At 48.7% G+C, this 17,811-nt stretch overlaps 1 protein-coding gene across 6 annotated transcripts in view; it reads right to left on the reverse strand.

Moving 5' to 3' along the window:
* slc12a1 (solute carrier family 12 member 1) overlaps positions 1 to 17,811 on the reverse strand; it is a 180,336-nt gene that overhangs the window by 71,025 nt on the left and 91,500 nt on the right. For 5 of the 6 annotated variants that reach the window (XM_072493016.1, XM_072493015.1, XM_072493012.1 and 2 more), the window contains 4 exons: positions 15,511 to 15,612; positions 15,122 to 15,277; positions 3,170 to 3,269; positions 1,674 to 1,785 (listed from right to left, as the gene is read on the reverse strand). In XM_072493016.1, the coding sequence (XP_072349117.1) occupies positions 1,674 to 1,785; positions 3,170 to 3,269; positions 15,122 to 15,277; positions 15,511 to 15,612 (470 nt within the window). The remainder of the gene's footprint in view (positions 1 to 1,673; positions 1,786 to 3,169; positions 3,270 to 15,121; positions 15,278 to 15,510; positions 15,613 to 17,811) is intronic. The other variant, XM_072493014.1, reaches the window with a different exon arrangement.

Raw genomic sequence — 17,811 nt, forward strand, 5'->3', positions numbered from 1 at the left:
GCATACAGCATGCTTGCCTTCATCGGACAGGGTAATTGAGTACAAGAGTCGGCAGGTCATGTTACAGTTGTATAGGACTTTGGTTAGGCCACATTTGGAATACTGCGTGCAGTTCTGGTCGCCACATTACCAGAAGGATGTGGATGCTTTAGAGAGGGTGCAGAGGAGGTTCACCAGGATGTTGCCTGGTATGGAGGGTGCTAGCTATTTAGAAAGGTTTCGTAGATTAGGATTGTTTTCGTTGGAAAGACGGAGGTTGAGGGGGGGGACCTGATTGAGGTCTACAAAATTATGATAGGTATGGACAGGGTGGATAGCAACAAGCTTTTTCCAAGATTGGGGGTGTCAATTACAAGGGGTCACGATTTCAAGGTGAGAGGGGGAAAGTTTAAGGGAGATGTGCGTGGAAAGTTTTTTTTACGCAGAGGGTGGTGGGTGCCTGGAACGCTTTGCCAGCGGAGGTGGTAGAGGCAGGCACAATAGCATCATTTAAGATACATCTAGACAGATATATGAACGGGCAGGCAACAGAGGGAAGTAGATCCTTGGAAAATAGGTGACAGGTTTAGATAAAGGATCTGGATTGGCGCAGGCTGGGAGGGCCGAACGGCCTGTTCCTGTGCTGTAATTTTTTGTTGTTGTCTTTGTTCTTTGTTCTATCCCCCTAACCCAGTAACCCCACCTAACCTTTTTTTTTGGACACTTAGGGCAATTTAGCGTGGCCAATCCACCTAACCTGCACATCTCTGGACTGTGGGGAGAAACCGGAGCACACGGAGGAAACCCACGCACACGGGGAGAACGTGCAGACTCCGCACAGACAGTGTCCCTGACCCAAGCCAGGAATCAAACCTGGGATCCTGGAACTGTGAAGTGACAGTGCTAACCACTGTGCTACCGTGCCACAGGACATTGTGTCCTGGACCTTTAACAGATAGTATAGTGGAAGTTGAAGGAAAGCTTGCATGTACTATACTCTCAGAAGTCCCACTTTTGAAAATGACTTGAACTGTCTCCTGTTACAAGAGCCGGAATTCTCCGGTCGTTGCGATTCAATTTTCTCACCGCAGCGCACCCCCGCCAGCGGGTTTCATGGCGGTGTGGGGTTGGTACACTGGGAAATCCCATGGACAATCAATGGGAAGATAAGTGTCCTGCTGCCAAGAAATATGTGAGAAATATGCAGCTGACGGACTGGAGAATCCCACCCACGTGGGGTCTACTGATGTGGCTGCACCCGAGCTTTGCTGAGGGAATCCATCTACTTCTGAATTCTTGACAGGTGTTAACTGACCTTTTACACTCTCCAACACACGTGTGAAAGTTATTTGGACAAAGGTCTGTGTTTGAGAGGATTTGGGATCAGGCATAACATTTGAGCAAACAAAGCAATCCTCACTTTGACCAAGTTTCTCTGGTGGAGACATCCCCTCCTGACAGAAGCTTGGTGACCCGTGGCAGTATTAAGACAGCTGTAGCCACAGTTCCAAGAGATTTGTACTGCAATAGTTATCCTACCAGTATGTGGAGGTACTGAAGAATAATTGTGCACAAGAGAAACATGTATCCATATTTCCCCAAAAATTCAGATGTACTGCCACTATGACCATTTGGCATTGCAGAAGTTAAAGCAATCAAAATTGTCACTCAGAAGTCTATCATATAGCAATTACCATAAATACTTGACTACAGATGCAGAGACTAAAGTTCTTCGTGAAAGAAAGTGTTAAATCCAACAAGGCTGGCCTGGTCATAGGTGATCCCGTCAATACAATGCACTGTGGCCTACAGAAGGAAAAATAAATCATAAATGTTATTTGGCAAAGGGGGGGCGGAAGAGAGAGAGAGAGAGAGAGAGAAGAGTCATGAAATCACAGATTCTTTAAAAACATCTGTCTTTTGGAAAATGTTTGAGTACATTAACTGCATTACATGGTATATTATTTACTCAATTATAACATTTAAAGTTATAGCGATTAACCCATCTTGAGAATAGCTGATGGCCCAGATTTTAAGGTTCAGGCGAAGGGACAGTGTTCACTGGTGACTTCAAAGGCAGCTGCCCACAAAGATTTAGCATGTTCTATGACATCAATTTTCGGGTGCGGGGAGCAGAATACTCGGCAAGCGTAATCTCGGACCATGTTCAACACTTCGTCGACTTGGCCCTGGAAACAGCTTCAAAGGCAGCTGCCCACAAAGATTTAGCATGTTCTATGACATCAATTTTCCCCTATTACAATGTTGGTTTTATTCAGGTGCCACTTATAGGGGATCTCTAGCATCCAGAAACAGAAGTCATCAAACAAGTTGAGCAGGCGGCCAGATTGACAAATTTTCAGATAGTAAACCAGGAAGTGAATAGCACTGATTATCATGAACATTTTAATCTCATGCTGATTTTCATACTGCATTTCCCTACATTTAGAAAGGCCAGTATGCCACCTTAATTTTTCCATCTTTGCAGTAGGCCCAGTTGTAGCAGACGTTCAATGATAAACTACTTATGACACATCTGTGTTCTTCTTAGCCCCCTAATCAATTTTGTTCAGCACAACTTCATCCTTTTTCAGATTGCAAGACCATTTGTTTCATCTAACAGCACCAACAAATAAAAGGCTCTCTGGCATCAAACAGTTCCAGAACCACATTTAATCATCAATTAACTCGTTAAGTTCTGATGGGAGATTAATTCTACAATGGTTAGCTTTTCTGTTTCACCGCAGATGCTGCTTGATCTTTAAAGTGTTCCTATACTTACCTCGGCCAATTCTTACCCTTATTATTTTCCTTTTTTCTCTTTGACCAAATATTTATGCAACTTTTCTTCAAGTGATTTATTTGACAATCAAATAGCATTATTTGCACCTTGTAATTTATCCAATATTTGCAGTCATATTCCTGAGAAACTGCTGGGGCAACGTTTTCAATATTTCTATGGGTTATTTTGATTTTCTTAACTAGGAAAGAACAGTTTATTCAACAGCTAATCCCTTCAATTTCTTACTGATTTTTCAAATTTATTCTAAAGGGTGATAACAATTCCAGGTCACTAACAAAATTCATTAAATTAAAAACAAACAAAGAATATCAAAATTTAGCAAAGTTACTGATGCTGAAAAACCGATGAGGAAAATACTTTCCATAGCCACCGTTCCCCCCTTCATACCTGAAATTCTTAATATGATCATTGACCCCAGTCAGAGATAGGGCATCTTGAAGGGCAGTGACATAAGACATGGCCTGCGCTGAAGAGCCCCAGTTCACCTCTGTTAAAAAAAAATATTTTAAAGAGTCAGTATCAAAAATTGAAGCAAAATAATTTATGATACAGAAATCGGCCTTCCATTTGTGGTTAATCACTGTGGCCCCGAATTCCCACTAATGCACCATGTTTGTGCGAAGATAAATTATACCTACTAATAATCCAGACAGCCATTTGTACCAAACTTGTGGATCAGCTTATTTCCAGATCTGAGAGAAATCATTGGCGTAAACCCCGGGGTGGGGGGGGGGGGGGGGGGGGGGGGGGTGAAGAGAGAGAGAGAGAGACTTCTTCTTAATGGGTGTGTCCCTATCCTGGGTGCGGGGAGCAGAATACTCGGCAAGCGTAATCTCGGACCATGTTCAACACTTCGTCGACTTGGCCCTGGAAACGATTCTAGTTAGCACCCACCGTAGAGGCTGGACACAGCGCTGCTGACGGACAGGGGGTTTTGTGAGCACATGTCCAGGAGCATTGAGGGGTACACTAGATTAAATAGGAACAACTCTGTCTCTCTCTCCACATGAGGGAAGTCCTTAAGCGGTAATCTCCTTTAAGGCACATTTAGATAAGATGGTGAGGGCGGAGCCGCAACTGCTGGTGGATGCGCTCCTCGAGATGCATCGACAATATTCATCTGACCCTTCCCCGAAGGTGCTTGCGAATAGAAGCTGCTGCAAGCCCAGTTACTTGGGTACAGGAAGTAGCTGCAAGCAGTTTGATTTGCTATCCATTGGGACCATCCATCTCTGGCACTCAAAAGGGGATTTAATTTTTTTTTAATAAAAGGAGTATGGGGAGAAAGCAAGCCATCTTCTAGCCCACCAGCTGAGGTGACAGGTGGCTTCCCGAAAGATTATATAAATTAAAAATTCAGGCAGCAGTTTGGTTTCCTCCCCGAATGAAGTCAATGCGATCTTGGGAGTCCTTTTACAAGAAACTCTGTAGGGAGTCAGTGTCCCCTGAGAATAGATTGGTCACGTCGGCGTTCTTAGACCGGTTGTCCTTTCCGATGGAGGAAAGAGAAAGGCAAGGGGAACTGGGATTTGAATTCGGATGAAGTACTGAAGTTCATTGGATTTATGCAGTCGGATAAGGTCCCTCGACTCCGATGGATCCCCTGTCGAATTTTATAAGCAGTTTGCAAGCCTTGCCCCCTACTCTCTCCCAGGCCTCTATTATATCTCTCATTTTGAAAAAAGACACAAATCCCACGGAGTGTGGTTCTTACAGACCCATTTCTCTTTTGAACATCGACACCAAACTGATAACTAATATGCTGACACTACGTTTGGAGCCATGGTGTCCCAGAGATATGCACAGCTGCTGGCCTCCAATTGGCCAACAGCTCTCATGATTTCAGGATTTCCACCCTTGGGTCCTTAATCCCAGAGGCCTGATGCTGCTCACCGAAGTGCCTGACTGACGCTCAACATAGCGGCCTTCCCAAAAGGAGGTGGCATGTCTCGCGTCAGCTCTGTAGCTGGTGGGCCAAATCTTTTTGCCATCTTGCTGGGATGTGGAATCAGGGCAGTCACCATAATTCTGGCTGCTTTACTTTATTCAGGATATTTCCCATGTTTTTCAGAATTACTCTAATCATTAAAGCTGTTGCATTGGTAACCTTTATTGCAACAGTCAGTTGTAATTTGGACAGAGCACTCTCATGCAATAAGTAGCATTACTCCAATATTTATATTTTGGTGATGTGTAATCAAATACACATCTACTCAGACCCTCATAGGATCAGTGGTGCCTATATATTCACTGGGAGAAATGCCTGTTGGATGTTCCTTAAATGTTGCATAAATTCTCTTCCCTATTTTCCACTCCTCTTCCATTATAATAGCATTATCATTCACCTAAGAAAGCCTTATCGGAGAGTGGGTTCAAAATTCTCCTGTGGACTTTGTTGTGTTAGGTACACTGGTATAACACTGGCTGCAACTGGATGCAGCATAGATCAAAAAGATACTCCAGACCTTGAAGTTAGTTCAATCAGGTTTATTTAACTAATAGCACAGTTCTCTGTGAGTTCAACTCTGCTAACTTAAGTGTGGTTACTCTGTCTGACTGAACCAGACTAGCTCTTAGCCACACGTGGTGGAGGTGTGAGATTGTAACAACACCCTTGACTGACTCTCTAGATGTTAATCAATGGAAAGAGGCGGAGTGCGAGTGCCTCGTGTCTTTTATAGTCAGATCCCACCTGAGTGTCCTGCCTGCTTATTGGTCATGTCCTGTTTTCCGTGTCCATTAGGTGCTTGTCTGTATATCATTATGCGTGTGTCCGCATATCATGACATCTCCCCTTTTTTATGTTTGGATGACATGTGAACGTATTTACAGGAATAGGCCAAAATTAACATATATACATGCAGTGGATGGATGTGAACATATGTACATGTGAAAACAGCGGTCTCATGTGAGAACACAGAACATAGCAAACAGAACAAATGTTCATAAGTCCAGTCTCTGTGGCTTGCGTCTGATCCTGGTCGACCGCCGGAGAGGTGGTGGTGGGGACAACAGTGCCTTGATGGTGGGATTGAGGCCTGACTGGTGGACTCGTGAGTCGAGGTATCAGGAGGTGGCAAAACAACATAAGGAAACGGAGAAGAACGTGGTTGCGGGCAGGCAACTTTGCGCAGTGCCCGTCTGTTTCATCGCACAACAGAACCATCAGCCAGACGCACAACATACGAGGGGGGGGCAGCCTGTCGAACAACGACAGCTGGAGTTGACCAGCCTCCATCAGGGACCTTGACCTGAACAGTATCGGACGGGGATAACATGGGCAAATTGGTGGCATGAGCATCATAGCCCTGTTTTTTGCCGGTCTCGGAGTTGCTGCACCATCTGCAGCACCGGGAGGTGATCCAGGTTGGGCACGTCTATGGCTGGAAGTGTCGTTCGCAGGTCCCTGTTCATCAGGAGTTGATCCGGTGACATGCCAGTGGACAGCCCTGTACGCAAGCAGCGCAAGGTGAATGTCAGACGCAGAATCCGTGGCCTTGCAGATGAGCTATGTGCATCCATTTCTCAACTTTTCCGTTTGACTGCGGATAGTGTGGGTTGGAAGTGACGTGTTTGAACTGATGCGACTGGGCAAACAGAGACCATTCATGGCTGCTGAAGCACGGGCCATTGTCACTCATGACAGCGAGTGGGATACCATGCCTGGAGAACGTCTCCATCATTGTAAGGTCCGAGATGTGAGGTCTGAGAGCTTCACGACTTCAGGGTAATGGGAAAAATAATCAATGATTAACACGTAATCACGACCATTTGCATGAAAAAGAGGTCGCTGCCAACCTTGGACCACGGAGAGGTTTTGATTTCATGCTGCTGAAGTGTCTCCTTACTCAGAGCTGGCTGGAAGCGTTGACAGGTTGCACAGTTAAGGACCATGTTCATGATGTCCTGGCTGATCCTGGGCCAGTAGACAGCCTGCCTGGCTCTGCGTCTGCACTTTTCCACACCCTGGTGGTCCTCATGGATTTGACGGAGCACCAAGCTCTGGAGACTGCGTGGAATTACAATCCGGTCCAGTTTGAGGAGGATGCCATCAACCACCGTCAGGTCGTCCTTTACATTGAAAAATTGAAGGCACTGCCCTTTTTGCCAGCCATTGGCGAGGTGTTGCATAACACGCTGCAAGCGGGGGTCTTTGGCTGCCTCCTCACGGATAAGAATCACCTTCTCATCAGATGCCGGGAGGGTGCTAGCACACAGCTGCACCCATGACTCAACCGGTGACTCAATTTGCCAGATGACGTTCAGTGGTCCACTAGGCACAGTGATGAAGCGGGACAGTGTATCGGCAATGATGAGCTCCTTCCAGGCGTGTAGACCAGGTCAAAGTCGTACCTTCTGAGTTTGAGGAGGATGCGCTGCAACCGAGGCATCATGTCATTAAGGTCCTTGTGGATAACGTGGACCAGGGGCCTGTGATCCGTCTCGACTGTGAATGTCGGCAGGCCGTAGACATAGTCGTGAAATTTGAGAATGGCAGTGAGAAGGCCCAGGCATTCCTTCTCGATTTGCGCAGACCTTTGTTCGGTGGGCGTCATTGCCCTTGATGCGTAGGCAACCAGTGCCCAGGATGAGGTGTCATCGCGTTGCAGCAGGACCGCACCGATGCCATCCTGGCTCGCATCTGTTGAGATTTTAGTTTCTCTGTCTGGGTCGAAAAATACCAAAACGGCTGCAGTGGTGAGCTTGGCTTTCAGCTCCAACCACTCTGCCTGATGGGCCGTCTTCCACTCGAAGGCAGTGGACTTTTTCACCAGGTTTAGTAGGGCCGTGGTGTGAGGGGCCAGTTTGGGATGAACTTGCCCAGAAAATTGACCATGCCCAGGAAGCGCAATACCGCCTTCTTGGCTTCAGGGTCCTTAATGGCTGCGATACCTTGACCGTGTCCATGTCGGGGTACACGCCCTGCTGAGAGATCTGGTCTCCTAGGAACTTGAGTGTCGACATGCCAAAGCAGCATTTGGCCCTGTTCAGCTTCAGGCCATTGACGTGGACACGGCGGAATACCTGCTGGAGATGGGAAACGTGCTCCTCGGGGGTCGTGGATCATATGATGACGTCGTCCATGTACACACGAACCCCTTCGATGCCCTCCATCATCTGCTCCATGATGCGATGAAATATCCGCGATGCCGGGACGATGCCAAAAGGCATACGGTTATAGCAGTACCTGCCAAACGGTGTGTTGAAGGTGCAGAGCCTGCTGCTGGACTCATCCAGCTGGATTTGCCAGAATCCATGTGACGCATCTAACTTCGTGAAAAACCTTGCTTGTGCCATCTCACTGGTGAGTTCCTCCTGCTTCAGATGGGGTAGTGTTCACGCATTATATTCTGGTTGAGATCCTTGGGATCATTGCAGATGCACAGGTCTCCAGAGGGTTTTTTAACCCCACCATCAAGCTGACCCAGTCAGTTGGTTTGGTTACCCTGGAAAACATCCCCTGCTGCTGCAGCTCCTTGAGATGTTCCTTCAGACGCTCCTTCAGCGGAGCCGGGACCCGGCGTGGTGCATGGACCACTGGCTTGGCATCAGGTTGCAGTAGGATCTTGTACCGATATGGCAAAGTGCCCATCCCGTCAACCACATTTGGATATTGAGCGAGGATGTCGTCAATGCCAGCCTGAAGATCCACGTTGGAGGATGTCGTTGAATAAACCTGTTGCACCAGGTTTAGCTTTTTGCAGGCATGTGCCCTGTAGGGATGCCCTGTCCGGCTTGACAATTTCAAACCTTAGTCGTGCATGGGTGCTCCGGTTGGAGAAGAGTAGATGGCAGGACCCCAGTGCCGTGATGGCATTACTGTTATAGTCCAGGAGCTGGCAGGCTTGTGAAGTACCTTTGGGGGCTTCTTGATGCGTTTGAAGTCTGCCTGTGAGAGGAGGTTGGCAGAAGCACCTGTGTCCAGCTTGAACTGGATGGAGCAGCGGTTGACCTGCATCACCACACGCCATTCGTCCTCCGAATCCACAGCGAGGATGGACTGAATACGACACGAGTTAGGTATGGCATGTTCACGTGTAGTAATGATGCCCACTCGGTAGGCGGACTTCAGGCACTCATCCTCTGGATCCGTTGTACTGCCAGGATCAGAATCCTGTAATCATCGTTGCACATTCTGGACGCGCCGTAGTCGGAATTGGGAGCGCTGGCCTCGGACTGGTGGTGCAGACCTGCACAAGGCTGCATAGTGTCCAGGCTTCCCACAGTTTAAACATCGCCTGCCTCTTGCAGGGCAGTGTCCCTTTAAGTGGGCATTGCCGCAGTTCGGGCACGTCATGACGCGGTGTACGTCATATGCAGTGCGGTCGGCAGACGTCTGCACCTGTGCAGTGTGGGGGTCGGCCGCTTCATTATCCCGTTTGCATCGCGCATGCGTGGGGCTCTGTCCGGGAAAAGCACGCGAGATGGCCGCTGTCTTCAATGCGGAGGCGCTGCATCCGGGAGATGGCCTGCACACTCTCTGCCTTGTGGGAGGCAAGTTTCTCATTTTAAGCCGATTTGTATTGGGAATACCGAATTTTTGCGTGCTCATGCACTGTACATGTTTCAATCACGACTGGCAGGGTCATATGCTTTATTTGTACTTGGACAAGGAGCGTATTTTACGGTGGGCCTGGCAGACACGGAGTTGTAAATGGGAGAATAGTATCCTGCGGATCTGTCAGGATCTGAGTGCGGAGGTGGCCAGGAGAAGAGCGAGGTTCAATCAGATAAAGTCGACCCTTTTCAAGAACAAGGTTAAGTTTGGACTGCTATATCCGGCTCGTCTTTGGGTCACGTAAGAGGAGCAACATTTTTTATTTTGAGTCGCCCAAGGAAGCGATGGACTACGCTAGAAGGAAAGGGCTGCTGGCGGACTGAGGTGTTTGAACTTCGCTGCAGCACTCATGTTTAAAAAAAAAAGTTTCTTGTTTTTCGGACGTTATCTGTAATGCCTTCTGTATTGATTTGGGGCTAGTTGCAGAGCTGAGTGAGTTGCCTTCTGTATTGATTTGGGGCTAGTTGCAGAGCTGAGTGAGTTAAAGTTTACATTTGTACTGATGGGGGAACGGAAGTGTGATTGTCAGATGTTGGTTCTTCGATTTGATCTTTTTTGTTTTTTGCGTTTTATCTTCGGGCAATTGTGTCGGGATTGTTTTTCTTTTGCATATGTGTGTCCAAGCGGGAGGAGGGAACAATAGGTGGGAGAATGTCTGGCTAGCTAGGCGGGCTAGCTCACGGAAGCGCAGTGGGGGGTGAGCAGATGTTATGCTTGCTGAAAGGGGTGGTTTACATAGTGCTGTTACTGGGGGGGGGGGGGGGGGGGGGTTCTGCTGACAGGGGAGGGACTTTTGCTGTGGGACAGAAAGGAGGTCGGGGCCGGAGGCTGCCTGGGGGCGGCCCGGCGGATGCGCAGTAGCGGGCTGGAGACTGGCCCAAGAAAGGTGATGGCTGATCGGCCGGGGGGGGGGGGGGGGGGGGGGGGGGGGGGACTTTGTTAAGAGGGCACACGTGTTCGCGCATTCGAGGGGACTGAAGGCAGACGTGGTAATGTTACAGGAGACGCACCTTCAGAGTAGATTAAGGAAGGGATGGGTCGGACAGGTTTTTCACTCGGGGCTGGACTCTAACACTAGAGGGGTCGTGATCCTGATTAATAAGAGAGTGTTATTCGAGACGGGAAGAATAGTTGCGGATGTGGGAGGCTGGTACATTATGGTCAGTGGGAAGCTGGAGGGGTTGCTGGTGGTACTAGTGACTGTGTACCCGCCAAATTGGGATGATGTGGAGTTCATAAAGAGGATGTTGGGCAAGATCCCGGACCTGGATTTCTCCTTCTACTCGCGTGCATAAAGTGTACTCCTGGATTGACCTTTTTATTTTGAACAGGGCTCTACTGACGAGGGTAGTGGACACGGGGTATTCGGCGATCATAATCTCGGATCATGCCCCGCACTGGGTTGACCTACAGGTTAGCAAGGAGCGTAGCCAGCGCCCGCACTGGAGGTTGGAAGTGGGACTTTTAGCTGATGAAGAGGTGTGTGGGCGGCTGAGGAAATGTATTCAGAACTACCTGGAAGTTAATGACACAGGTGAAGTTTCGGCGGCGGTGGTCTGGGAGGCATTAAAGGCAGGGGTTAGAGGGGAGCTGATCTCGATACGGGATCTTCGACAGGAGGTATGCGGAGACCCCAGAGGCAGGGCTTCTAAGGGAGGATACAGGCGGAGTTTGGCTTGTTAACTACAGGGTGGAACAGCGGAGGAAGGCGAGGGGGGAGATTTATGAATATGGGGAGAAAGCCAGCAGAATGCTTGCGCAGCAGCTTAGAGAGGGGGAGGCAGACAGGGAGATAAGGAAAGTAAAGGACAGGGAGGGGAACCTGGTCGGAGATTCAGCAGGTTAATAAGACGTTCAAAGAGTTTTACAGCAGGTCGTACGAGTCAGAACCCCCAGCTGGGCTGGAGGGGATGAGTCATTTTTTAGGGGGGGGGCTGAAGTTCCCGAAGGTGGACAGGGGATTGGTAGAAAGGCTGAGGGCCCCGATTGGGTTGGAGGAAACAGCAGAGGGTCTGAAGGCCATGCAGTCGGGTAAAGCCCCGGGACCGGATGGGTACCCAGTGGAGTTTTATAAAAAGTTCTCTGGGATATTGGGTTCGCTGTTGATGAGGACATTCAATGAGGCAAGGGAGCATGGGGGGGCTTCCCCCGACGATGTCACAGGCCACTATCTCATTGTTCCTGAAGCGGGACAAGGACCCGGAGCTATGCGATACCCCTACTAAATGTGGACGCCAAACTGTTGGCCAAAATCTTGTCCTCTAGGATTGAAGACTGTGTTCCGGACGTGATCGAGGAGGACCAACCGGGATTTGTTAAGGGTAGGCAGTTGTCGGCCAACGTAAGAAGGTTGTTAAATGTGATTATGATACCCCTAGAAGGTAGGGACCTGGAGGTAGTGGTCGCAATGAACACAGAGAAGGCATTTGATCGGTGGAATGGGAATATCTATGGGAGGTACTGGGGCGGATTGGATTTGGGCTGGCTTCATTGACTGGGTCAGGTTGCTGTATCAGGCTCCTGTCGTGAGTGTACAGACCAACAAGTCAACATCGGACTACTTCAGGCTGCATCGGGGGACGAGACAGGGATGCCCCCTCTCCCCACTGCTGTTCGCATTGGCCATAGAGCCGCTGACAATTGTGCTGAGAGCCTCAAGGGGCTGGACTCAAAAGTCTCACTGTACGCAGACGCTCTGCTCTTATATGTTTCGGACCCACTAGAACCGATGGAAGAAATTATGAGGATTCTGGGGGAATTTGGTCAGTTTTCGGGTTATAAACTGCATATGGGGAAAAGTGAGATGTTTGCGATCCAGGCAAGGGGACAGGAAAGGCGATTGGGGGAGCTGCAGTTTAGGATGGTAGGGGGAAGCTTTCGGTACCTAGACATTCAGGTGGTGCGGGAATGGGAACGGCTACACAAGTTAAATTTGGCCCGATTAGTAGACCAAATGAAGGATGATTACTGAAGGTGGGACGCATTCCGTTGACACTAGCTGGGAGGTGCAGACAGTGAAAATGACAGTCCTCCCAAGATTCCTGTTTGTGTTTCAGTGTCTCCCCATCTTTATTCCGTGGTCCTTCTTTAAACAGGTCAATAAAGTGATCACTGGCTTTGTATGGGCGGGTAAGACCCCGCGAGTAAAAAAGGGGATGCTGGAGCGGAGCCAGGGAGAGGGCGGGCTGGCACTTCCGAACTTGAGTAATTATTACTGGGCGGCAAATATAGCCATGATTAGGAAGTGGATGGTGGGGGAAGGGTCGGTGTGGGAGCGTGTGGAGGTGGCATCATGCAAGGGCACCAGTTTGGGGGCATTGGTAACAGCACCTCTGGTGTTCCCGCCGGCACGGTACTCCACCAGCCGTAGTGGTGGCAGCTACCTGGGGGTAATGGAGGAGACATGTGAGAGCGGAGGGAGCATCAGTCTGGTCTCCAATCTGTAATAATCACCGGTTTGCCCCAGGAAGGCTGGATGGAGGGTTCCGGAGATGGCAGAGAGCATGGATTGAGAGGATGGGAGATATGTTTATGGAGGGGAGCTTTTCTAGCCTGAGGGAGCTGGAGGTGAAATATGGATTGACGAGCGGAAATTAGTTTAGGTACCTGCAGGCGCGGGATTTCCTACGCAGGCAGGTCTCAACCTTCCCGCTCCTGCCGCCAAGGGGGATACAGGACAGGGTAGTTTCCAGGATGTGGGTGGGAGAAGGGAGGGTTTCTGACATTTACAAGGAGCTTATGGGGTCAGAGGAGACGCAGACCGAGGAGTTAAAACGCAAGTGGGAAGAGGAGTTAGGAGAGATAGAGGATTGTCTCTGGGCGGACGCATTGAGTAGAGTCAATGCGTCCACATTATGTGCCAGCCTCAGCCTGATACAGTTCAAGGTCGTTCACCGGGCTCCCATGACATTGGCCCGGATGAGCAGGTTCTTTGGAGTAGAAGATATGTGCGCAAGGTGTGCGGCAGGGTCAGCGAACGATGTCCATATGTTCTTGGCATGCCCGAAGCTTAGGGGATTCTGGCAGGGGTTTGCAGATGCCATGTCCAAAGTGTTGAAAACATGGGTGGCACCGAGTCCAGAGGTGGCGATTTTCGGAGTGCTGGAAGACCCGGGAATACAGGAGGAGAAAGAGGCAGACCTTCTAGCCTTTGCTTCCCTGGTAACCCGGAGACGGATACTATTAGCTTGGAGGGACCCAAAGCCCCCGAAGACAGAGACCTGGCAAACTGACATGGCTAGCTTTCTCGGTTTGGAGAAAATCAAGTTCTCCAAAGAGAGGGTCAATGTTAGGGTTCGCCCGGAGGTGGCAGCCGTTCGTCGACTTCTTTGGGGAAAATTAACCACCAGCAGAAAAGGGGGGGGGGGGTTTAAAACATAGAACGCAACAGCGCAGTACAGGCCCTTCGGCCCTCGATGTTGCGCCGACCTGTGAAACCACTCTAAAGCCCATCTACACTATTCCCTTATCGTCCATATGTCTATCCAATGACCATTTAAATGCCCTTAGTGTTGGCGAGTCCACCACTGTTGCAGGCAGGGCATTCCACGCCCTTACTACTCTCTTGAGTAAAGAACCTACCTCTGTCATCTGTCCTATATCTATCTCCCCTCAATTTAAAGCTATGTCTCCTCGTGCTAGACATCACCGTCAGAGGAAAAAAGCTTTCACTGTCCACCCTATCCAATCCTCTGATCATCTTGTATGCCTCAATTAAGTCACCTCTTAACCTTCTTCTAACGAAAACAGCCTCAAGTCCCTCAGCCTTTCCTCATAAGATCTTCCCTCCATACCAGGCAACATTCTGGTAAATCTCCTCTGCACCCTTTCCAATGCTTCCACATCCTTCCTATAATGCGGCGACCAGAATTGCACGCAATACTCCAAATGCGGCCGCACCAGAGTGTTGTATAGCTGCAACATGACCTCATGGCTCCTAAACTCAATCCCTCTACCAATAAAAGCTAACACACCGTACGCCTTCTTAACAACCCTCTCAACCTGGGTGGCAACTTTCAGGGATCTATGTACATGGACACCGAGATCTCTCTGCTCATCCACACTGCCAAGAATCTTACCATTAGCCCAGTACTCAGTCTTCCTGTTATTCCTTCCAAAATGAATCACCTCACACTTTTCTGCATTAAACTCCATTTGCCACCTCTCAGCCCAGCGATGCAGCTTATCTATGTCCCTCTGTAACTTGTAACATCCTTCCGCACTGTCCACAACTCCACCGACTTTAGTGTCATCTGCAAATTTACTCACCCATCCTTCTACGCCTTCCTCCAGGTCATTTATAAAAATGACAAACAGCAGTGGCCCCAAAACAGATCCTTGTGGTTTAGCTTAGTTTAGAGTAGGGGAAGGTGGGACCGGTAAGGGAGGAAAACGGCTCTTGCACTATGTTTATATTTTCATGTACATTGTTTATTCTGTTGTTATCTTAAAACCATAAATACCTCAATAAAATGTTTATTAAAAAAAAGAATATGACTGTATGAACTCCTTCATAAGTAAACCCCAGACGGACAGTACACGTGGACATGATGGCCTAATGTTTCCATTATTCTCACTGGGTAAATGGCATGAAGCCATGCATCTATCAATATCACGCCACTGGAATGAACCTATTCATCATTTCTAACACCTACATTATCTGGAAAAATCAAAGTGAAACCAGGAAACCTAGGTTTAATAAATACTTTTAGCAGGTTTATAAAGGTACTCTCAATTCATTACTGAGTCCATATTCACTGAAGATAACTAAAAACTCCCACCTGGTTTGTTGTAAATCACATAAATATTAAGGAATAATATAATTGCAACTGTGATTACAGCTGCCCACCAGTTGATGACAAACATGACGGCACAGCACAACACAGTCCCAAGCAGCGACACCCACATGTTGTAAAATCTAAATGCAGGACGCCACCCTGGGAAAACAAAATGGCATGACATCAGTAAGTGATTCACATTACGCTCATTTTAAACCACAGAAGGAAAATCTTTAAAAACTGACAATATAACAATAAAACATATACTGAACTGAAAAATTAATAATTCATAAAGAACACTGCAGTATTTGAATGCTAAAATGTTGCTACATAGTGACAAGAGGGTTCTTGTAAATTTCTGTTCAGTTGCAGTCCATCATTAAAATACGCACCTGGAGTTTTGGAATATGAAGCATGAAAACATGAAAAGTTGATAAGTGCATACGAGGCCAAGAAGAAGTTTGAGATAACAGGAGCAATAGTATTCAGTTCAGCTAAAAAGAAGGAAAGTTGTCAATGTTTGCATTTTAATTGTTTTACATTATACCGTTCAGCAAATTTCTGACCAAGAACATAACACTTTATTTCTAGCAATGTAATCGTAAGTCTAAGATTTTTCTTCACCTTCATTTCATCTCCAAGTCTTACCAACAGGTAGTGTTTTGGGGACAATGTGACTTGTGTCCAGTTTTCAAAAACAGTCAAGTTCATATGTAAATCATGAGCAGGTTTTCAAAATTTGCTACACATAATTAAAGAGATTGTCAGCTCTTTACAGTTCAGTTGCAGTAAACTTGTAAAACCAATAGTGATCTAATCATAGTTCCACTAATACATCAGATTTGAGCATCCCAAATTACTTCTCTAAAACCTTTTACATGTCTTATTCCGTGCATATGAAGTGTGCAGCCTCCAAGGGGGAGTGAGTTCAGGGGCGAAATTCTCCAGAAATGGCGCGATGTCCGCCGACTGGCGCCCAAAACGGCACCAATCAGACGGGCATCGCGCCGCCCCAAAGGTGCGGAATGCTCCGCATCTTTGGGGGCCAAGCCCCAGCATTGAGGGGCAAGGCCGACGCCGGAGGAATTTCCGCCCCGCCAGCTGGCAGAAACGGCCTTTGTTGCCCCGCCAGCTGGCGTGGAAATGACATCTCCGGGCGGCGCATGCGCGGGAGCGTCAGCGGCCGCTGACAGTTTCCCACGCATGCGCAGTGGAGGGAGTCTCTTCCACCTCCGCCATGGTGGAGACCGTGACGGAGGCGGAAGGGAAAGAGTGCCTCCACGGCACAGGCCCGCCCGCGGATCGGTGGGCCCCGATCGCGGGCCTGGCCACCGTGGGCGCCCCCCCCACAGGACCCCGGAGCCCGCCCACGCCGCCTTGTCCCGCCGGTAAGGTAGGTGATTTAATTTACGCCGGCAGGACAGGCAATTTATCGGCGGGACTTCGGCCCATCCGAGCCGGAGAATCGAGCGGGGGGGCCCGCCAACCGGCGCGGCGCAATTCCCGCCCCCGCCGAATATCCGGTGCCGGAGACTTCGGCAACCGGCGGGGGCGGGATTCACGCCAGCCCCCGGCGATTCTCCGACCCGGTGGGGGGGTCGGAGAATGTCGCCCCAGGTATCTGCAGGTTAGGGACTTTGCGCTAAAGGTCTGGAGGGGGTTTCCTAGGTTGCCAGGATACACCCTGCTGGAGTGACTGCTGCTTCTGGATGTGGAAGGGGAGGGAAGAATTGAGGATATATACAAGTGGCTGGGGGGGCAGGGAGGCAAATGGGTGGTAAAGATCCCATAAATAAAAGGAGAAATGGGACGAGTAGATGGAATGGGAGATCAATTGGACAGTACAGAGTGAGGCACTGAGTAGGGTAAACGGGACCTTCTCCTGTGCAAGGATGAGCCTGATACAGTTTAAGGTGGTGCACAGGGTGCACATGGCTCGGGCGAGAATGAATGGGTTCTTTCAGGGGGTAGGTGAGTGTGAGGTGAGGGGGGGGTGGTGGCAGCAAATGACGCACACATGTTTTGGCATTGCGAAAAATTGGGAAGATTCTGGGTGGGAGTGTTTGCAGTCTTAGCCAGGATAGTGGAGAGGTGGTGGACCCGGACCCTTTGGTGGCGATATTTGGTGTTTCAGAGAAGCCGGAGCTCATGTCGAGGAGGAAGGCTGATGTGGCCTTCGCCTCTGATTGCATGGTGGCAAATTTTACTGGAGCTGCGGTCGGCATCGTCACCAGGGATAATGGCTTGGTTGGGTGACCTGTACGACTTCGTGGTTGGAGAAGATAAAGTATGAGTTAAAGGGGCTCTTCAGAGGGGTTTGAGAAAAGGTGTGGGATTTATGTGACCGTGTTTGATGCTGTTTGAGTGTTGTAACCTGTTTTGCTACAACTTGGTAATAAAATACATTTTTTTTTTAAAAATGAAGTGTGCAGCCTAAAATTTTCTGCACTGAGGTACACATATCTGTATATAGAATGAGAAAAAAAACAACCAAATCTGCTCCTTCACAGGCACAATCCATCTTTCAATTCTATGAAAACTATTTTATCTCCTGAGGTATAGCTGTGCATAAATGGCCCCAAAAGGTAATCAAAGCTCAATATTAACCTATCCAACATTTTGACTATTTAATGATGGTTACATTCTTTCCACAGATCTTTCCTTGAACACAAGACACATTGCAATCACCATGT

Source organism: Scyliorhinus torazame, chromosome 30, assembly GCF_047496885.1.
Source record: "Scyliorhinus torazame isolate Kashiwa2021f chromosome 30, sScyTor2.1, whole genome shotgun sequence".
NCBI classification, from domain to species: Eukaryota; Metazoa; Chordata; class Chondrichthyes; order Carcharhiniformes; family Scyliorhinidae; genus Scyliorhinus; species Scyliorhinus torazame.